Below are 22,282 nucleotides of genomic sequence, written 5' to 3'. Positions count from 1 at the left end.
ATTTCAATTATTAAACTGTTTTTATCTCAACCCATGAGTTTTTCTCACTTGTGCTCTTCCAATTCTCTCCCCCATCCCACCAGGTGGGGGGGAGTGAGCGAGCGGCTGCGTGGTGCTTAGTTGCTGACTGAGGTTAAATCACGACAGTTATCTTTTCCACTTAATATATTAGTTAAATATGGCACTGCCTTAATCATGGCAGGTTTCACACAAAATATTGCATTAATTTTACATTTTGAAAAATACTTAAGATTTCCACCTTATAAAAAACTCTAATGTTGGTAACTATTAATTAATCTAGTTAATGACAGGGAAATAATCTTTCCCTTCACAGGACAAGTTTGTTCTTGACAGGTCTTACTGAAGCAAATAGTAACAAGAAGAGTACTTATTGCTGTGAATATTTTCAATTAAGTCGCAATGTGATTTCATAGACTGAGCTAAAAATAATTTTTGCTAGCTTCAAATTCTACCTAGACAATGGCAAAACCTAAATATTAGAGTACTATAGTTACAAAACTGGATAAAATCTGAATGTAACTTTCGGAGCAGAGTTTTAATTCATGTAAGATAGCATATATAGTTTAAGATTTCATATTGTAATGAAAAGATCATGACAAGAAAAAAATTCAATGTCATTCACACAAGCACTTTCAAGCATAGGAAAAACTCCTAAAAATAGGTATAAAAAGACAACCCCCCCTCCCAGTGTTAAAGAGACTGTGTTTTGATTACTTTACAATAAAAAAGTAGGACTGCTAAGAAAATACCTCCCAAAGGTTCTGTTCATCTTATGCAAGTTAACAAAGAACCATACACAAATTATTTAGCTGATGAGGAAATAAAATATTTTTGCCTTTGTTAAAGAATTATTCACCTTTTCTTAAACATGCTCCATTAGGAGTGGTTTGAGAACAACCTGCATGTTTTATTCCTTCTGTGATATGTTCTCAATGACTATTTTTTGCTTCTTAATATATTCCCTGAGCAGGAAGAGAGAGTTTAACTGAACTCACATATGCCTAACAGTATTAGAGAAAATCCTATCACTTTGTTCAAGCGGTAATCAAAATACAATAACAAAACCTGTGCTGACATTTAAGAAAGATCTTGGAGCAATTCCTCAGTCGTAAACTACCAAAATATAAAAAAACTGTAGCAAAAGTATGCAGTTCACCAGTGCACTCCTTGAACTAGATTCTCAAGTTTCCACTGAATTTAGATGCACTTGTGATGTCTTCAAAACCCTCAATATCCATTGCCAAAGCATTTGGTAATCACTAAGTATAAGGATGTGTTTTACTTCATCAAATTGAAAAAAAAAAAAATTTACCTGGAGTTGTCCAATAGCATAGTTAAGAAGCACAATGTACACCCAGAAGGACAGAAAAAATAATTTAATTTCACCAATACTTTTTTGTTGTGTTGCTAAAGCATGGAATAGGGACTTGAGAAGTTTTAGGCTTATATTCTGGCTCTCCATTGACTTCTGCTGGTCTCAGGTAACTTCTCTTTTCTGTTGCTCTCGTATCCTTCCCTGTGTTTGTCTTGCTTCTCTATACAGACTGCAAAGTTCAGATATGAATAAAAAATGGTTTAAAAATGGATACAAGTGCCTAAAATGCACAGGAATTTGCCATCTCATTCCAAAGAAATAAACATGAAAAATCCTGCTCATAGCCCCAGTGGTGTCTAAGTTCCCCCAAATCAGCTTTTTTATCCTAATTTTCCCTCTAATTTTAATTCTGTGTATATTGAGAAGCTACTGACTCTTGCCAACATGGAGATGGCAGGGACCTACCCTACAGGTAGCATTCAGAAAACACAGGTCCTGCACATTCTGCCTCAGGAACAAATCTGGTAAGCTTTACAAACTGTGGCTACAGGATTCTGCTCAAGAAATGTAGTTTTGGCCACTGCTTTCTTTTATTACATCTCTAGAGAAGCAGAAACCAAATCTCAGTTTTATATTGCAACCAAGACGATGTATCCATGATGGAGGGAGATCTGGGTTCAGAGCTCCTCCTCTGCTGGAGAAGACTAAAGCATTTCCCACTTTCTTGCAGAGTACCTGGCACACACCATCTGACACATACCTGACACTCACTATTTTGCAAACTGAAGTGTTTGCTAGCAACCAAAAAAAAGAAAAAAAGGAAGACCCAATAGGTCAAATAAAGCATTGATAAGGGAGCCTTGACTGTAGGCTAATGGTTAGGGTAATTTGTTTGTGAGTAGAGGGTTCAGCTTCCTGATCCAATGATTGTTCGTGTATTTTCTGTGAATCATCACTAGTACACTTAACTAATTTTAAACTACTCTGTTGTTAATATCATTCCTCCTGTAAGAGTTTTCTGTTAGTGACACATATAAGCTTTGAGTGATAGCATCATCACGCTTCTTCCATGGAAGACAAAGCCAATCTAAATGGTCTGGAGATACCTAGGAGGCATTTCCCAGTTCATTATGAGGGACACCAGCACCAAGAGTCCAGAAGTATGAAAAGCCCACGCAACTGTATTCTCAGTATCTGCATGATTTCCCATGAGCTGTATATCTTGTGTGGTGTTTAAAAGCAGAAGTACTGTAACGTTTACCTCCCCATTTTTACCCTATGGAGAGCACAGATTACTCTTATTTATAATACAGGCATACAACAGCCAGCTGAAAGGGGCAATATGAGAGTGCAATAAAACTGAACTTTTTTAATACTGCAACGTCCACATAAGTTGCATACCACTTGAGGCCAGAGAGCTGTTCTGAATTAGTCATTAGTCTACAAAGCATGCCTCTAATACCGCTTTTACTTTTGGGGCTATTTTCATTATTTTTTACTTTCAGGTAATTATTTTATAAATTACTTTCTATCCTTAGAAAAAAAAATTTCATTTATCAAAAGGGTATTAATAGTATTGCTGATAGCATGGGTAGTGTTAAGGACATAAATTCAATATTGAATTATGACTTGCTAAAGGACCTTTAATATTTCATTCCATTTAAGTACAAGGGAGGAAATCCTGTATTATTATGAAATGTTAAATTAAAAAAAGATGCAGCCCCAATGAATCTGTAAATATAAATGTCATATTTGTTTATTTTTGGTGCTAAAACCACACTTCTGATAACTGTCCAAGAGCAAAGTACAACAGCCCTCTTCCTGCTGGCCTTTGGAGATCTGAAGTAAGTCTCCCTTCATGGCACACTGTTTTTTAGTGAAGGTGGTTGATAGAGCGATGTGTAGATAAGTATTATCCTTCTGGAACAATACAAACAGTAGTCACTGAGGTGGCTATGTAAAAAATTGACAATACTAGAAAAATTATTTCAACTGGAAAGAAATAAAACTGAATTTTCTTCCCTAAAGTATAAACTACGTAGATACACAGAACTGTAACTACAGGTGAGTATCCCAGACATTTCAGGCAAACTGAAAACTGAATAATTGCCAGAGTAAAAGTATGAAATTGCCCTATAAAGTTCTTCTTTTTACTCTGAAGTTTCAGTAGGATGAAGTCAGAGGCCTTTTTCACAAAATATCCAACAAGAAATTCACATCTATTATATCACATGTTAACTAAGGGATTATAAAATCCCAAAAGGAGTTTTCAAACTGAAACTTTCTTAAGAAAAGCCTAAATTATTCTGTTGAATAGCTCTCACATAGCCTAAAAAGGAAATGCTCTCCAGGTTGAATTAATTCAGGAAGGACTGTGATGAGTTTTCCTTATGTAACAACACAAAGAACAAATCTTGTTTACTGTGAAAACAGAAATAAAACAGCTTTCAAGTTTTTTTATGAGATACATATTTTTTTTCTAGCAGGGATCTTATGAGAATTATTCTGCTCTGAATAAGAAAAGATAGCTTAGCAGAATTCTTACCAAGAAAGATCACCCTACATTTCCCTCTCTATTTTTACCTCTAATTATGGAAAGAAAAAAAATCGTGTGGAAGGTCAAGCTAAACGTTCTGATCTCACTTATAGCTTTCTCCCTTTTTTCTCTTATTAATGAGATCGAGTGGTAATATAAGTAAGTTGCTTTTTAAGGAAAGGGTTGGCAACACGGAAAATCATTTTTGGAAATAAAAGTAGGGGTTTTTAATCATATAAATGCCTACAACCAGGGGATTTAGTTTTACTTCTACCATGGTCAGCTGGAAATCTCACAGGCATATATCTCACTGAGTTGGTAACTACATATTACAGAGAGGAAGTTCAATGAGTAATTTGCGACTGGGGCAGTATTTCTTAGTTGGTGTACATGATCTGCACATTTTGTCCCAAAATTAAGCCTTTTATTCTTACTTCCTAGTGTCATTACAGGACTTCCTTCTCACCTGCCTGGAATTTCTGCTTATATATGGCATAAGGTGTCTCCCACACTTTGTGTGTGAGAAGTGTCTTCCAGAGGACTTCTATAAGATCATAGCTAGCACTGCCTGGAGTTCAGTTCTGACACCTCAGCTATATATTTCTTTTTACTGCATCCATCTCTCACAGAATCTTTATGAAAATATGAGGACTTAAATATATACCTACCTCCTCTACAGAAAATCCATTGAGGAGAGTTGCATAAATTTTGTACTGCCTTATCTTCTTTCCTAGTCTTTTCCTACATGTGGAAGAAAACAGTTTAAAAACAAGAATCTATCACCTTAGTAAAATATATTTTAAAGCCTGTGTAAGTCTTTTTAGTTTGCAATTAGAGTCTATTTATTTATTAGCATATTCTCCAGAGTTTATTTAGTAAAAGCTGATTAACGCTCTTGGTAATGTATTTATTATAATGGTACTTTCTCTTTGGTAAATGATTCAGGTCACAATTCTCAACTAATCAGTAGGATAAATTTGGTTTAATCTCTTGTCAACTGCTAATCCTATTTTTCTATCAATGTAATATGGGTTTATTTTGAAACTAAATCAGATTACACATCAAGAATACTGAAACAAGTATAATACTACACATTAAAGCAATTTATTAACAAGCAATTTATGTCTCTGGAGTAGGAGAGGAAATAAAACCCCAAACAAATGGCTTGCTTCAAATCACCTGAATTATATATGTGATTTTAAAAAAATGAAAATACATGGCCAGATTAAAAGTAGTAAGTGATAATTTCAGTTGCCATTTTGGCCACATAAACTAATTCTAAGGATAGAAAATAACAATGTATATTATGAAAACAAATACACTTTTAGTTCAATAAGTTGCTTGCTTACTATAGTCTATCTCATTTTAGACAATGAAAGGCAATCAATGTAGTTTCTCCTTTAGTTACCATTGTTGGAAGTGATTAATCATCTTCTTTTTAATAGGAAACATATGTACTGTATGTGTGGTAGAAGACTGTTTTTTATATAAATCTGAACTTTGAATTGAGAAATGTGAAATTCCATACAAGACCAAGACCAATGTTCCCAACAGATTCCCTTCAATTTATTCCAGTAATTGAGGAAATTGCTCTACATGGTTGGTTCATGACAGACATAACTGAGACTATTCTACTTATGAATACAGCACTTTGGACCATAGTTTCAACACCCTACAAACCATATAGAATTCAAAATTTGGCTTTTAACACACACACACACACACACACACACAGAGAAAATAAAATCCCACTTGAGCTTTTTGCTCTGTGAGACCTACTTTTCTTACATTTCTTCTAAGAAAAGATGTAGCCATAAAATATCAAAATTTCAAAATACTTTAACCTTGTTTCACTGGGATTACCCTTTGGACCTCTCCAGAATCTGTTGAAACAGAAGTGCCTCTTTTTGATGAACACTATTTAATTCTCTCAAGGGAAATCATCATTTTATTTGCAATGAATCACCTGATTTTTGCTTTTTTTTCTACAGAGAAATATAACTTCAAGAATATAATGCCATAGTTTAACCCCACCAGAATTATAAAGGATATTAAAAGAGCTCAGAACACCATGACACTGTCCCAAAACTCTACTTTTACAGCCCTATAACTTCATGCCACATATGGCATCTTGCCAAAGTTTAACTTCCTGCTAAAGGAGGGACAGCCTTTATCTTGGTCATTAAAAAAAAAAAAAAAGCTTTTTGGTTCTAATGAGATTTTAATATGTTTTAATACTTGTCTGTGTCTTGGTTGACCTTTCATAGCTTTCCAATAGTTTTCCAATGCTTTCCTACAACTTTTATCTTGGGAGAATTCACCTATTAGAAAGAGTAATTAGTTTACATGGAGCAACATGTCGCCACAGGGAAACTGCAGTTCGGGCAGTGTCAGTTGACCCCCAGCGTCACCTGCTAGGTTCATGTGTGCAGAGCCCTCCAGAGCACTGTACCGTGGACACTCTACAGAGACACACAAGGGCAGTTTATTTCTATTCAAACACATGGTTACACCTCTCTGCAGGCATTACTACACTGGTCGCTCTCAAGTCATGCTGTTACGTGCTTTTTGTCGTCCATTTTAATAGATGCCATCTATTGTGATCATATACCCAAAGACATCATGGGACTCAGTCTCTGAGAGTGTGCTGGACTCTGTACATGTGACTGAATGTACACACAGGAAATGTTTCAGTATATGTGGTCCATGATGTGGTCCACATTCTAAAAAAACTCTTAAAAACATAAATTAAACTACTTAGGCTTTTGGATATAATCAGCCTACAAACACAGTAGGTCTTGGCTAACTAAAGAAAAGACAAGACATTTTTCCAGCTAAAGGAGAAACGTCAGCTAAATAAGGAAAGTCAAGACACCCAGGTAGCCACCTGCCAGAGACAGTGCATGTAAGTTGAAAGGGAGACCTAACGTCGTGTAATCAGAAGAGGGCAAAGACTTCACTCATTAATGAACTATAACTGAGAGTTACAGGTCTGCACCTGTATGGAAGCCTGCTCATCAGTTCCCTCAGGGCTGTCCGGCAGGAGAAGGACTGCATTCCAGGTATGAATAGCTAAGCAAACACTGATAAGATGCTGCTTGGGATTTGCATTTTGTATTTTATTTTCCTTTGTAAAGAAAGCCAGCTTTTCCACTAGGAAGAATGCCTGTGGAGTCAGGATCTGAAGGTTACAACATAAACTCTTTTTAACCCGCCAACTGTTAGCTTCTAGGAATAATTGCTTGACTCAAGTGTAGGGAGTATTCCTTTAGCTATTTTTCATAGCACTGAAAAGGTACAGGAACCAGTACTAAAATAAATTCTGATTTACCTTGCCACTCTATAGTATCTTGTCTTTTAGTAAAGTCTTAAGTAAAAGTTACCATAAGTAAAATTACTTTTGTGTCATCCAACCATTAGCTTGATTCCAAGGTTAAAGAAATTGCAGGAATTTCCAGATTCTTTTTTTTTTTAAGCTGCTTTGTAATACATCAAATCGGTTCACAAAATACTGATCCTGTATATCCTCACACTTAAAAATTAAATCAAATAATAGGAAAGAAATATCACAGCAGTGATACACATTGCTAAAAAGAGTATGAACTTTTAAAAAATAAATTACAACTCTCCTTTAAGCCCAAATCAAAACCAGAGAATAAGTCTCATCTATTTTTATTCATGTTTTCTGTATTTCCATGGCCTTAACACTGGCATTTTTTCTGCTCTTTTCCCATAACAATAGTGATCCACAGAGCACCACTTAAAATCTTCTCAGGTAATGGATATGAGAACACACTTGGATTCTTTTGCTATGATAATCTGAAAAGATCAGTTCCTAGTGCCTATGTTAATGAGGTCAGATCTTTTCAACGTCTTGAGTTATTATTTTACTCTCATAAATTACCTTTTGTCAGCAGAGTTACTGGATTAGCAATTTTCTAAGCATTGAAGACTCTATATGTCTGAGGAGAAGAGAGCATTGCTTATTCAGGTTTTTGTCATATTTCAGGTGTATTCAGTTCTCTCTCTGGAATGGAAGCCTTCCAACACAGAATATACACTAGCCATAGTTGAATGAAATCAAAATACCGTTGTTAGGTAATATATTTATTATTATTATTACAATTACTCCTTTTACTCCCACCTATAACAACAAATCAACATACCCTTTACCCACAAAAACCCAAACAACTGTTCCTAACTGAGTACACTAGAAGAATTACAGACCAGAATAAAAAATACTTTGTTGTATGTATTTTGAGTGTTAATTTCTTAATACTATGCCAAATAACAAGAAATAACATAAAATTAATTTGAAAAGACTGTAAAAATGGACCTTTTAAGGCATTTATGGTAAGCATGATTCACAGTCCTGAAAGCAGTTATGATGACCTACTTTCAAAAAAACTTCTGGCATAGATTTAGTTATAAAATATGAATGAAGAAAACCACTGAAATACAATTATGCTTTACAAAACACTTGAAAAAAGACTTCCATATGAGCACACAGTTTATAAAAGCCTAGTTGCTATAAATATGATCACAACTTTCTACAGTAGTATTGTTATCTCATGACGTCGACATGCTTTTTCAAGCCTGATATGTAAGGAGGTATTTAGCTGATCAATTAAATGACATAATTTCTTCAGAAACTACCTAAGAACCCTTTATACTTCGATTAGTTTCTATGTGGTACCAGTGCCTTGCCACCTGAGTATCCTCTGCCTCTCAGTTCCAGAAAACTGTACTTGCAGGATGTCTACAGCACGTTAGTGTTTTGATCCCAGCCCTTGTATCAATGCTTGTACCAATACACAATTCCTTGTGCAGGCACTTACCATCTGAAAAGAGGACCATGGTGAGATAAACCAGGGAAATTTATAAATTCATTAAATACACTAACTGCAAGTTTTAAACCTCTGGCATTCATGTATAGCACTGCTGTCCAATGTTCTCTTTAAGACGTGCTGATGGACACTTAAGACATGCAAGACACTTCTTCATGATGTGACCTCACCCACCCAACAGGCCATCACCTTGTAGCACTGGAGACACACACTTCATCCAGGGGCTGACATGTGGCCACAGGCTTGCTCACCGCATGACCAGCATGCTCGCATGACGCAACTATTTAAATGATACACGTGCCTGTCCTGTTAGGTGCAGCCACATGTGGCCGCCAGACAAGGCCCCTCAGCAGTGCTGTCAAATAGGGCAGCAGGAGCTGGTGTGTGGTAACAGCTGCACAAAACAACCCCTACCCAACCCATACACGAGGGGCATTTTCAGAAGGCGGCAGCAGGAGGTGCACTGGCTGCTCTCATCTGGGCCGGGTGCCGGCCAGCGCTGAGCACAGACCTCTCCCAGGGAGCAGCCGAGGGAGAAGGGCTGCCGGCCAGAGCCGTGCAGGCTCCCCTGGTTTCTGCTGCACCTCTAACAGCACTGAAATACAGCGCCTTATTCAAGAGTTTTTCAGAACACCCCATTCACAGTCAATGGGGTCAAGAGACCTTGAGTACTTTTGAAAGAGTTACATTTCACATTTGTCCCTGACTTGAGCATCTAATCAGTTGTTGGGCAACTGATTGGATATAACAGAAAAACTTCAGATTAAAAGTCCCAAATAACTAAGACAGTGTGGTATTTAAATCAAATCTAGGCAAGCCACACAACACAGATTCTCTCTAGTGCTGAGACATACTTGAACAGCATACAAAGAGCTGACACCCTTCATTTAATATCTCTTACAGTAAGAGACCAGATTAGATCAGAACTAGTAATGTAGTGCATTGTATTTGACTTGATATCCAAATACATCAATACAGTTACATACCTGTGTACTATCACATGAGTAAAATTTAGATTTCTAGGTGAGCAAGTGGCTAAGCTTTTTTCTTGCCCAACCAGACGCTTCCCAGATCTGTATAATGATGACTTCATCTTTTGCCTCGCATTCATTTGAACTCAGAGAAAATAGAAACGTATATGAAACCGCCAGCTCCGTAACCTGCAAGTGAGTTGGTAAAACATGAGACTGCTGCAAAGACTTGCCTACTGAGGGAGTCATCAGTGTCTGCGTGATATACAGAGCTTTCACTATATACGTTCTTTCCCCTCTTCTTCATTCTCTCTTGTCTCATATCGCATTTAGTAAGACGCACACTCAAGCTCCCTGCTCTTTTTCCGTGCTCCTCCTTCTTCTGCACTGGTACCCCTCTTGCTTACCCTTCCTTTCCCCTCTTTTTTACTTCTACTCTTTCCAGGTACTTTAAATCCCTTTCCTACAAAAGTTTACTTACAAAATTTACCACAGTTTCTCACATTGCAAATCATTGTTTTGCTCCATTTACTTGTACATTAAAACTCTTATCACTTTGGTTTCACGACGTAAACTGCAAACTTTCCAGAGAACTGAAAAATCTCTTATCAGTGTTTGAATGGAGACCATTAGCACAATGCAGACCTTCAGATGGGACCACACACAGCTGAACACTATAAACTTCTGTTGAACCATACGACAACGTTACAACAGTTTTGCTTAAATACTGAACATACAGTAAACCTTATGTATATACCTTGAAATATATAAATGTATATATGTACATAACCATATAAATTGCTTAAACACTTTATATATATATGTCATTTAAATACAAATAATCTTTTTCCATGTCAAATACACTTGTCCTATACAGCTTCCTTAACTGACAATGAGAGCTTTTCAGAGTGCATTATATGGATTTTCCCTGAAATAGGAGGAATAGAAAAAAATGCATAAGATTTTAAATGCTTAGGCATCAAAGCAGAAAAACTCTCCATTTTTCCTAGGTAGAATATTTCAGTATCAAATTTTAACTGAGATAAATAGAAATGAGGAAAATTTATACTGATGGTGAATATGCTTGTAGGCTGAAAAGAAATTAATCAAAAAGCAATAAAACAGTTGTACTAAAGTAATAAAATATAACATATCATTTTGTTCAGGAAAATTGTTTCATTTCAAAATAAGATTGCGTGTTCGAATGTGAAAAAAACACCATATTGAAATACACAAACACTATTTGTGATAAAACCAAAGGAATTTTGCAAGATTTTAGCGACCTTTCACAAACAAGGGTAAGGATTCCCCCCAAACAGAAGCACAGCAGCTCATGTTGGCTCCTGAGAAGCAACGAATTAGTGCATTAAACAGGTTCCAGCAAGCAGAAAATAAAAGCCTCAGTCCAACCTGAAAAGGATCTTTGCTAAAAAAAAAAATAGTTTAGTAAATGTCTAGAGAAAAAAGATGCTCGACCATTTTCTTCATTCCGTAGAATATTGTTGATTAGGCAACTTCAACAGGATATCCAAATGATTAAACCGTAATACATACACATTATGTACATTTAAATGATACTTTGAGAGGGGAAAAAAGATCCAGTTCCTACCAGTTTGGCTGAGTTGTGACGTGCTACGGCTTTTTCGCGAGAGACCCACGATGGCGACCATCTTTGCACCGATGCTGGAGCGTCTCTTTTTGCCGCCACCGCCAACAGTGCCCACTGCTGTGTCCGACTGGCTGCCATCATTCTTCTCCAGTGTGTACATGTCCCCGCCGATGCTGGTGCTCTTAGTCATGTTCTTTCCTGAGGCGCCCATCTGTCTGCTTTGCATTTTGGATGTAAAGACACTGTCAGCCAGTGGATGGATAAACAATGCAGACAAAGAAGAGTAAAAAAGGGAAGACAGAAAAGGACAGGTTTCAGATGGAAGGTTTTGGGAGACTGGAGGGTAAAAGCAGCTAATTCACACAGGTAGGGTTTGGTTTTTGAGAGGTGAAAAGGAGCAATTTTAATTCTAGGTTCCTGTTTGATGTCCTGTAAACATACTTGACTCATCAAAATTTTGTTTTAAATAATAAGCTCTTATTTACTGATTGTCTTAAAATACATTACCAGCAATAGCATATAAAATAATTAATACATCAGTATACTGTATATACATTTTTTGCTAGGAAAATTTAAGTTCTGCAATCAGTGCTCTGCCCCTTTTCTTCTCACATACATACACACACACGAATAATCTATATTCCTTGGGGAAACAGATACTTGATTCATTACTGAGTGGAATGAAAGGATATCAGTCTGAAGCCTAGCTTTGGTTTCTAAACATCCAGGCATTTCAAGGATGTTTCAGTAATCTGGTTTAGCTCAGTCATCCTATGATTTTGATGAAATTACACAGTAATGAACAGCCATAGGTTTTTTGCTCCCTCTCTTCAGCAACAAATACACATATTACATATGTATTTCATACAACACTTGGCTGCTATGTGACTTAGATCATCATTACTGCTAAATGGAATTTAATTCTAATATACCTTTTGTACTCATTTATAGACTGTTTCTACATGCTCTACATGGCTGTGTCTAAATTATCTGCTGCAGCATTTCACAACATGCCCCAGGGGGACCTGGTGTCCCAGTGGTCCAGACTAAGGGACCTTTGCTTTGCACAGAAATCACAATCTACAGTGATGACAGCAGTACCTATCCAAATTTTGCCCTGACATCTAACTGGTAGGTGTCTGGACAAACATCCAGACCTGGAAACTCTGGAGCACATGTGGGCCTGAGAATACATAGAAAATATTTCTATTGCAGTGAAGTTTGTGCACAGAATTCAGACCTTTATTATTCTGTTCAGTACAGTGCATCTCACTAAAAACTCCCCACTAGATACAGTCTTAGACAATCCACAAAATAGTGCAATATTTCTGAAAACCAGGGGAAATTATTTTTGTGTTAAATCACCAGTATATAAAGACTAGCAAAGAATATTTTTGCTTTTTAAACAGATTTTCAAAAACATGCAAAGGCTATTCCTAGAGCTTAACCATTCAGCAAATAGCTCTAGAGTAAATTTTAGTGAGTATAGCCACATTCCTTTCCCCTTACCTATAATGGCCTGAATCTATTTCAAAAAAGGAAGCTTGTATTGCTTCTTTATGAAGTTTTTATAACACGTGTTCTGTCACACAAAACTTACCTATGGAGTTAATGCAGTGCTCTCAAAAGCAAAGGGATCACTGAGTCTCTTCCCACTTACTCAAGGGGAAATGGGATGAGGCATCAGTTTTGGAACAACACTGCAACTATTTAAGATATTGGAGAGGTACCCATAAAGTGCTTTGCCCTTTAGTTGACAGCTGCATGTGCATGAAGGCACAAAACACTTGGAGTTAAGACACAACACAGAGGAAAACATAAGAGCTATTTTATAGGACTGGACCTCTGCCATTAAGTCAAAAAACATTGGGTGTTCCTTGTGAGGGAAATTATAAGGTAAAATATGAATGAGAGTTTGGATCAGGAGATGGAGAGGCACAAAACAAAGCTGAGAGAGAGCCGTAGTGGCCTTGCCTGGACAGACGATAACAAAAGACTGGAACACAGTGATAACCTGAAAATTTTTTTCTTATCCTTTTTTAACTCTCTTTGTTGGTATATGTTAGTACACGCTGACTCACATCGGTACGTTTAACACTAAGCAAAGAGTGGGATAGGATGTGGGTAAAGAGGAAGGCAGGGAAGAAAGAAAAAGTGGATCTGTATTTCTGGGGCTTTTTAGCACTATGATAACTTACTTGTCAGACTATAACATGACATGCTGTATTTTCTTTCAAACACCTTTATGGATTGTTTTACAGAAAGGAGATGCCACAGAAACTAGTTCTCAGTTTCAACACTGTCTTGCATGTAAGAAATACTAGAGAGATCTAGGAAGAATAATGTTGGGAAGACCTAGTGTCTTCAACTTTATCTTATGCAAAATTCTTCTAGGAATCAGAAAATTAGAGCCCCTTATCCAGTAATGCTATTTTTGACCCAAGTTTTCTAAAGAAATATGATCAATGTGACTGTGTTGTCTGTCCAGTCTCTCTTTTCAATGTTTTTTAAAATCAGTTCAAATTTGACACAGGAGTAGAAAACTAGAGCTATTTAGTTTCTAAAACTGTTTTGAAAACAGATCCCTGGAGAGAGATCTTATGAATGCCCCTGCGGGGAAAGACTGTAGTATAAGTCATTACTGAATCTCTGTTATTTCACAAGGGAGCTCATTCGCACAGCACAGACTGATAGGGGAAGTAATATTTTTACTGCTTGCAGAACAACCTATTCCAATGATCCATTTTTCAAGAATGATATCCAGAAAATCAGTGGGTTCCTGTCATATTTACTAATAGGAAATAATAATTATGGCATTGCTTTATAAGTGATATTAACATTCAGGAAAGGTCTTATGTCATAGCAGTGAAAACAGAAACATTCTGTTTTCTCATAAAACTTACACTGAGGAGAAAGTTCCCATTTCCTGAGTCTAATGTGCCTTTGAGGTGCTTCATGTGTCATTTCCCAAGATGTATAATTCTATTTAAGTGCAATGGATTACAATAATTACCCTTATTAAAGAAATTGATGTGCTTAAAAAGGTTGGCATGCAAAGTTGCTATAATTTCACTAGGCAGTTAACTATGAAAGCACTATGCATTACAAAAATTTGCTCCTTGGCTGCTGTCTAAAGGCTTCTGTGTCACAAAATGAAGCTTTGCTGTGTACACCTGCCAACAATGAGCTAGAATTCATTCAACCACATTCTTTTGACCAACTGAGAAAAGTAGGAAAGATAATTCAAGCAAGGAAAAAGGGATTTAGGTTTAGATTTTTGTGGATATACCACATACTATTACAAATGGATAATATTGAAAGTTCATTCACAAAACTATTTTTTTTTTTCAGTAGAGTTCTAAAAACATTTGCTTTAATTAAAGGTTTGCTGCTGTTTTTTTCCCCTCTGTAAAAGCAGCAGAGAAGACACCTTTGTTATGCTCCCAACTAGCAAACAGCTCCTGGAGAAAGCCATCACAGCTTTGTTTTTTCTCAATTACTCTCTCACCAAAAAAGCTTTTAGAAATAAGTACTAGGGGAGTTCTGAGTGGCTTATAGTACCTCATAGTAAATCTGCAGTGGTCATGAGCAAGCCAAGTCCTTCATCAGCACTCTGAACCCTTTCTGGCCATCCAAACCCTAACTCACTAATTATCCTTGGTAGATGCTTGGTATCCTCACCACTGAAGCTATCTTTCTACACAGACTGTCTTCCGATAGTGCCAGAAATGGATTATTCCCAGAAAAATAGGGTGTTGTATGTCAGATTTAATTCCTTTCTGAGGTAAAAGAAATGTAAGATGGAGAGAGTAAATTAAAAGAGAGTAAATCCTACGTTTTGTCTTAACAGGAAACAAATTATACATGAAGTTTTCTTTACATGTACATAATCATACATACACAAACATAATCATACACACACACATCCAGTTAAATATGTACAACAATATTTTAAAACTGACATTGAGTAAAAGTAATTTATGAGATGATATGAGTCAAAGAATAGATATGTACTAAAAACAGGGTTCTCAAGGTGCCTTATAAGATATTAATCTTAAAAATATCCTTTGCAAAGAGAATATGCAGCCAGACGGGGGAGAAAAACCCAAAATTAAAGAATGAACTATGCTAGTCCCAATCACATGTGCATAATGGTGTAATAATCACCCTTATTAGAATCAAAACAAGAACAAAATCGTCACACAATCCCAGCTGCATGGCAGCCCACAGCCTACAGCAACAGCAGAGTGAAGGTGACAGCAAGGCCGCTGACTTTGGCTTATGGAGGCCAACTAGTCAACAAGAGCAGGGCGATGGGTAAAGCTCTCACAGGAACGTTCCTTCCTGCATTACCCCTAAATTCAGGAAACTGCCTGAGGACACCGAGACCTGCAGACAGGTCTCTGTCTGTGTAAGTAGGCTAGAAACTCTAGTCAGATGCTTCAATTTTCCAGTGAACAGAGAAAAAGGAAAGATTTCTCTACTCTGCCTTCAATGACGATCACTGTCTTTTCTAGTTTTTCTCAGTTGTGAGAAGTATCTTTATACACCCTTCCTAAAATACAGTATTCCTCTGTAATCTCTTCACAAACAAGCAGAGGGAATACTCAAGCAGGTTAAATGACTAATAACAGCTAAGTGTAAAACAAACTCTGAAATCTGATCGTCAATTAAAACAGTCTACTTAAAGCAAACTCAAAACCGGTATTAAGCATATTTATGTTTTCCCAAGAGATAATTATTCCAGATAGTCAGGATCAAGTTGGGCATGTCAGCTTCCTATGTATTTTACAGTACATTTTCTTAACTATAACTGTTTGTGGCCTCCTACGCTATGGATAAATTTTAGAGGAATATGTTCTCAAAGCTAAAGCAGAAAGTTCTTCAAAACAAAGGAGAAAAATAAGACATTAGAAAAGAGAGTAAGACATCTATAAGTATTTGTACTTTAAAGCCAACGGTGAAGTATGACAACCCTAAGTACCAGTTATTATTCTTAAAAATACACCATACTAGCCAACTGAGGGGAGCCAAACTGACAGATACCTATGATAGGAAATTTAATATGGTCCTTCTTGTCATTGAAGAACCCTGTACCACATCTATAGTAGGTAATAAAATGGCTCAGGCCTGTTCTCTGGCCTTGACAACCTGCATACACACACCTAGCTTACATCCTTCCCAAAACAGGGTTTTCTCAGGCATGCTGCCTAGAGGAAACAGACCCTGACCCGTGCTATCTCCTGAACTGTGCTTAGGCTGAATCAGGGACACCTTATTGGTGTGTCCAGGACAAAGCTATGCCAAGGAGGACACAAACTGTTTAAACAATATGGATGATCAAGACTATGTCCTGGTCCTGTATAGACATAGCCTTAAATTCCTTGATGATACTACAAATCTCAGATTGTTTTCAAATTCTGGTATTCAACAGGCCAATTCTAGCCCATAAGCTTTTTCTGAATAGTTTTAAAGAAAAACAGTAAGCAAGTACAAAACTGCTATTCATACATAGTCTTCTGGAAAAAGCAATGCTACGTTTCTGGATTTCTTAAAGGCATTAATCTTCAAGATTTCTTTGCAGAGACCCACTTGTTTTCAGAACAGGGAGTGCAATTATTCTCTGGAATCAAATTTGCTGTCAAGGTTTTCCAGACTGCTACTATAACAGATAATCAGAAACTACGTTGTTTTTCTCCCCAGTTTGTCAATATCTGTGCTGAATTACAGAATGATAAGAAAACACTGGCAGCGAAACTCTGCAAAAGACAATGTCTAGGACTGGCTACTTGGAAAATTATCCCTTCTGGAGTTGATGCATAGCTGGAGGGGAATACTGTAAAGTGCTTAAGGAAATCCTCATAGAAGGGAGGCAGAGAAGTAGGTCCCATAAGAAGATCTTTGCTTTAATCTTAGTATCTCCTGCTTTATACAGACCATTTCCTTGATATCTGACCAAGGAGGAAAGCAACTGTTTGTGAGTTTTGGGTTAAGGAGAGGGAAGATTTCACAGTGCAAAAGGATCCTGCCCTAAGGGCAGAGAAACTGATTGGAAGCCACTTTATATACAACAGTTATAGCTGGTAACTCTTGCACCAGGTAAGATGGACTGCAGTGTGGGCAAATGCTCCAGATCCTAGATAAACAGGTTCCAGAAAAAAACTTGGTTTAATCAACATTTTTGGATGTTAAGAAGTAAAAAACAAGTTAGAAACTTCATCCAACCTCTCCCAATTTCTGACTTATTAGTGCTTTAAAGGTGTTTAATAATCTTACAAGAAAATACTAATTTTAGAACTAATTGATAATATTGTTGGCCGCTGTTATATTTTCCATTAAGCAGCTGCAGACACACTGAATCCTCATTGTTTCATATGTACCAAATGGAAAGTCTTGTCCTGTCTCCATAGTTAAAAAGCTGCAGTCTTTGGCTGCAGCTTTTGAAACAGTTGCAGAGTTGGACAGCATCTCACTAGTTGGTCAGATTCTTGCCTACAGAACAAACAGAAACTTTTTATAGAAATTGGCTGATTAGTACGGTAAGTGCTAAATTTCCTCAGGAACCTTTTGTTTAGGCCAGAAAAAGAAAAGAAAAGAAAAAAAGAAAAGAAAGGAAAAGAAAGGAAAAGAAAAGAAAAGAGAAGAAAAGAGAAGAAAAGAGAAGAAAAGAGAAGAAAAGAAAAGAAAAGAAAAGAAAAGAGAAGAAAAGAGAAGAAAAGAAAAGAAAAGAAAAGAAAAGAAAAGAAAAGAAAAGAAAAGAAAAGAAAAGAAAAGAAAAGAAAAGAGAACATAAACTAAAAAAACCAAACCACTGACACCTGGAAGTCCTTATGCTTTATCATGCCTGTTGAGATTTACAATATGTGGCAAACCAACCAGAATGGGGATGGAGGAGCTAAAGACAATGACTCCTCTGAAAGCTGTTACTGCTATAAAAAGCAATTATGAAGTCCCACAGGTTAAAGAACCTCATTAAGATTTTTTGCAGGCATCCTATGTTTTTGCACAGGGCAGTACTGCCCGTTCTTTCTGTACATTAAGCAATCCAACAGGCAGCAACAAGAAAGGCTAAACCAGAAAAATACACTGACTCGGTCTTTCTCCATAGACAAGAAATACAAACAACAGGCCCAAAACCAAATCTTCAGACACCATGGTCATTCAAACAACATGGATCATATCCTTTCAGACATCCTCTGCCACCATCTCGTTTTTCTCTCCTTGACTTATCAAAACAATAATTAGACTCTTGTAAAGTGAACACCTCTCATTCCCTTTATCTCATTTGTTAAATAATATCATAATACATCTGCCAGCTCAAAATAAGTCCCAGCACCAGGAACCCCAGCCCTGTAGCTCACCTAGTGACTCACTGAAGCGAACGGTCATTTCCCATAACCTGTAACAGTTTCCCAGCATTTTCTCCCATCTCTGCCTCTCCCTGCTCTTCCTTCTGTCATCTTCCTCACTAACATACCAACAAGACAGATATTTTGTGTTAGTAGATGTAGAAGAGCTTCCTCTTTCCTCTTCACTACCCTGGTAAGTTGACATCACATCAGCAGGGTTCTCCAGGAGTAAAGTAGTACTGAAGTTATATAAAACTGACTTTTAAATCAGGCCCTGGCCCTGAACCGTAACAGTCTGTGGCAGAAAGCAGCACAGTGAGCAGTACAGAATCCTTACACTCAGTGACTCCGTGAGCACTAACAAATTACAAAGAATATCACTTATTCAACAAAAAATAAATAAAAATGTTATTCTGTTTCTAAGTATGACTGATAGACTAAAATTATTATGACAATCTTGATTTTTTTTCCCTTACCAACAAATACACTTTACTAAAACCAGTATTATGAAGCAGACATTTTTCCAATCTACAATATTATTAATATTTTTAAATGTGAAGGAGAAGATATCAATACCATCTATTGTACTGTACATTGTCAGTGGGATTTTTGAGGATTTTTTTTTATTTTTGTAGTCTTCTTTACAGCAGAATTGGAAATGAAAACTTATAATCCTGATGCTCTATTGGAAGTGTATGTATTGGAGAATCAGATTTACACAAGTCACTTGGCGGATCTTGCAGGTTTCTTTTTTTCCCAAGGCAAAGTCAATTTTACTACTTTCCTGTCATTTAGCTTAGTTCTCTGGTAATGATCCCTAATGAAAATAAAGCACCTGCAATAGTAAAAATCCACTTTGCCAAGTGTGGCGTACAGCCATGTGCTGTGGTATTTTAGGGAAAGGATTTTAACAAATTTTCTATTGTTGTAATAGATATTTTCTAACACATGTCTCCTGTGAGACTGGAAGACCCACTGAAGATTTTGTTTACAGCTTTTTACAAGCAGGAGAGGAATTTTAATGTCATTCTTAATAGACCCCTTAATTCATTCAGAGAGGCTCTCATTTCATTAATTTGCTGAAGAAGTTTAACAAAAACAGCATTATGGGGACAGCTGTAATGTAGGAAATAACATTTCCATGGGAACAATGCTTCCGGCCAATGCACGTACTCATCTGCCAATTCACATCAAAGAGAGACACTGCAGGTTCAAAATTGTAATGACGTAGTCTCCTGAGATTCACTTTGTCAAAAATTGTCCTATTAACTCATTTGTGATATAAATCTCTAATAGCTACTGGACTGACTTAATTATTAGTTTTATTTTATTGAAATTATAACAAGAAAGTTGGTGGGAAACAATAAAACAGTGATTATAATGTACTTTGTTATGTATATTACTATTCAAAGAAAACTTGTGTGCACATCTCAAAATAAAAGTAACAATATTTTTGTATGAAGTATCTGTTTCAAAGATCTCCTTTGATACAAATCAGAAACACCTCACCTGTTACAGTACATAGGTTGACTTGAACTGGATCTTCCCCACTTTGCTAGATATCAAGCTCTGCATACTGCTTTATTATTATAAATCAATAGATGTATAGCTTTTTCCATATCGTGACTTGCATGTTTTTTTTAAATAGGAACAAATCTGAAAATTGTTTGGTGTCAGGCCGTTGGATTACTTATCAAACACTGCCACAACAAATGGGTGATGCAGAAAAAACACTGTAATAGGTAACTGTTTCCAAACACTAGCAGTTGAATTCTTCACAGAGCTTCAGAGATTTTTGATAAAAGTTCTCACCATCTCTGAGAGAATAATTGGCCGTTTTTAATATAAAAATACAATTTATAACGACTTTTTAATTTAATTTAAATTTATAACAAAAATTTTATATTCATATTCATCTACTGTTGATAAACTTTCAAGTTTTCCTTTACAAAGTTACAGAAAAGCTTTATTACCCTGCTAACAGTAGTGAATCTATGCAGAAATCCCTTTGATACAGTGAACTAAACTAGCCATTTACTATGTGTGAATTCAAAAGAAGGCTAGTGAGAAAACTCGTTGAGGTCCAAAAGTCTTGCATTAGTCATCTGTCCTATTAGTTTGATATTCATTTGTAAATACAAGCAGTCCATATGAGCTCTGAAGGTGTGGCAATAAAGTAAGTAAATTCCAAGCAAAGACAGAGTTAGTTTTGAGTAACAACCAAAATCTTTGAGTTTAGAAAGCATCTTCTTTAACCCAGCCTGGCAAAGAAGCAGTTGCATTTGTAAGTGCAGGTTAACAACAAGCTTGCCAAATTAAAACTGACAGTGGGCAACCTGATTTAATTGAGAGTGTTTCTTACAGAAATGCACCTTGCATGTACTTAATCTGAAAGTTAAATGTTATGTGCTTATTCAAACATACTGTTGAATTACAGTCTTCCAACAGAGATGGAAGGGAGGGGTCATTCTGTTTTCTATATTAACACTGCTGACTAAGTCACAAGCTATACTGCAAGCTTGCTCAGTGCTGCCCAGATTTGTTACTAGAAGGGCTGAAAAGAAATGAAAAGCAAGCAGTGAAATGATAAACCAGACTTTAAATCCACTATGTGTCCAAGACCTAAAACCGCCAGAGAAATAATATAAAATCAAGTCTGGAAAACGGGAAAAATTTCAGACTTGGAGGCAGAAATTCTCAAAAATATGTAGAGATAAGAGACATCATATATTACCTTAGGGTAAGAGGAACCATGATTTATCACCTTTACTTGCTAAACTGAAATTAGCTATAAGGAAGATTTTCTTATTTAGAAAACACATTGATAGCTAGAAAACTTTGAAAGATAGACATGCAGGAACTGGATAGGATACACTACTGAGATTGAATTAATGGAAAAATCATGTAATAGACAGGGAAGAGCCAGATGTCCTGAAAGGGCTTTATTTAAATAAATTGCTGTAGTCAATATGGATTTCACTATAGCTGCATCTATACTTCACTCATGAAAAACTGAATTGCTTTGATTAGTACTGTACAACGTGGATATGCTCGTGCTCCTTGTACTGCTTACATGTATGTGTGTGGCAGCGGGCGTCTAAAGAATAAAACAACTCTGGTGTTTCCTTCATTCCTTGTAAATTCAGGTTGCTTGAGGACTCCAAAAAATCAGGGTCAGAATAGGCACTGCTAACTCTCATAAACCCATAGCATCTCTCTGAATTGATCTTCTGGGACTGAAAGCTAAATGGACACGAGCAAGAGATCTGAAGCCATAATTACCTCAACCAAAGAGACATTATCTGGGACATCATGATCTTGCCTGTCTGACTTCTGTCACTTTGACAAAATGACTTTGAGTCACTTTGGGCCTCTGGGGGAAATTAGAAAAGCATACAGAAAACTTAAGACCATCATAAAAAGAAAATGTTGTGAGGAAACTTGGCTTACATCTTTCTGAACACAAGTCTGCAAACTCTGTTTTTCTGACCTGGGGAGGACAGGTCTATGCCCAGAACTCCCTGCTGAGGCAACGTGCACGTTGCACACCATGCACGTTTGGAGCAAAGGCTCCTCTTGTTTACCTTGGGCCTCCATAGGAATCGTGCTTGTGTTACGGCTAACATATGGGGAG

At 36.7% G+C, this 22,282-nt stretch overlaps 1 protein-coding gene across 3 annotated transcripts in view; it reads right to left on the bottom strand.

The window, feature by feature from the left end:
- Window positions 1–22,282, bottom strand: part of RIMS2 (regulating synaptic membrane exocytosis 2) — a 409,515-nt gene that overhangs the window by 50,926 nt on the left and 336,307 nt on the right. Inside the window, exon 22 of one of the 3 annotated variants that reach the window (XM_009323094.1) lies at window positions 11,300–11,541. The exons of the other annotated variants lie outside the window; for them this stretch is intronic. Coding sequence (XP_009321369.1) covers window positions 11,300–11,541 — 242 coding nt within the window. The remainder of the gene's footprint in view (window positions 1–11,299; window positions 11,542–22,282) is intronic. 3 annotated transcript variants of the gene reach the window in all.

Source organism: Pygoscelis adeliae, unplaced genomic scaffold, assembly GCF_000699105.1.
Source record: "Pygoscelis adeliae isolate BGI_AS28 unplaced genomic scaffold, ASM69910v1 Scaffold174, whole genome shotgun sequence".
NCBI lineage: Eukaryota > Metazoa > Chordata > Aves > Sphenisciformes > Spheniscidae > Pygoscelis > Pygoscelis adeliae.
Note: the sequence above shows the minus strand (reverse complement) of the source record. Positions and strands in the feature narration are given on the sequence as shown.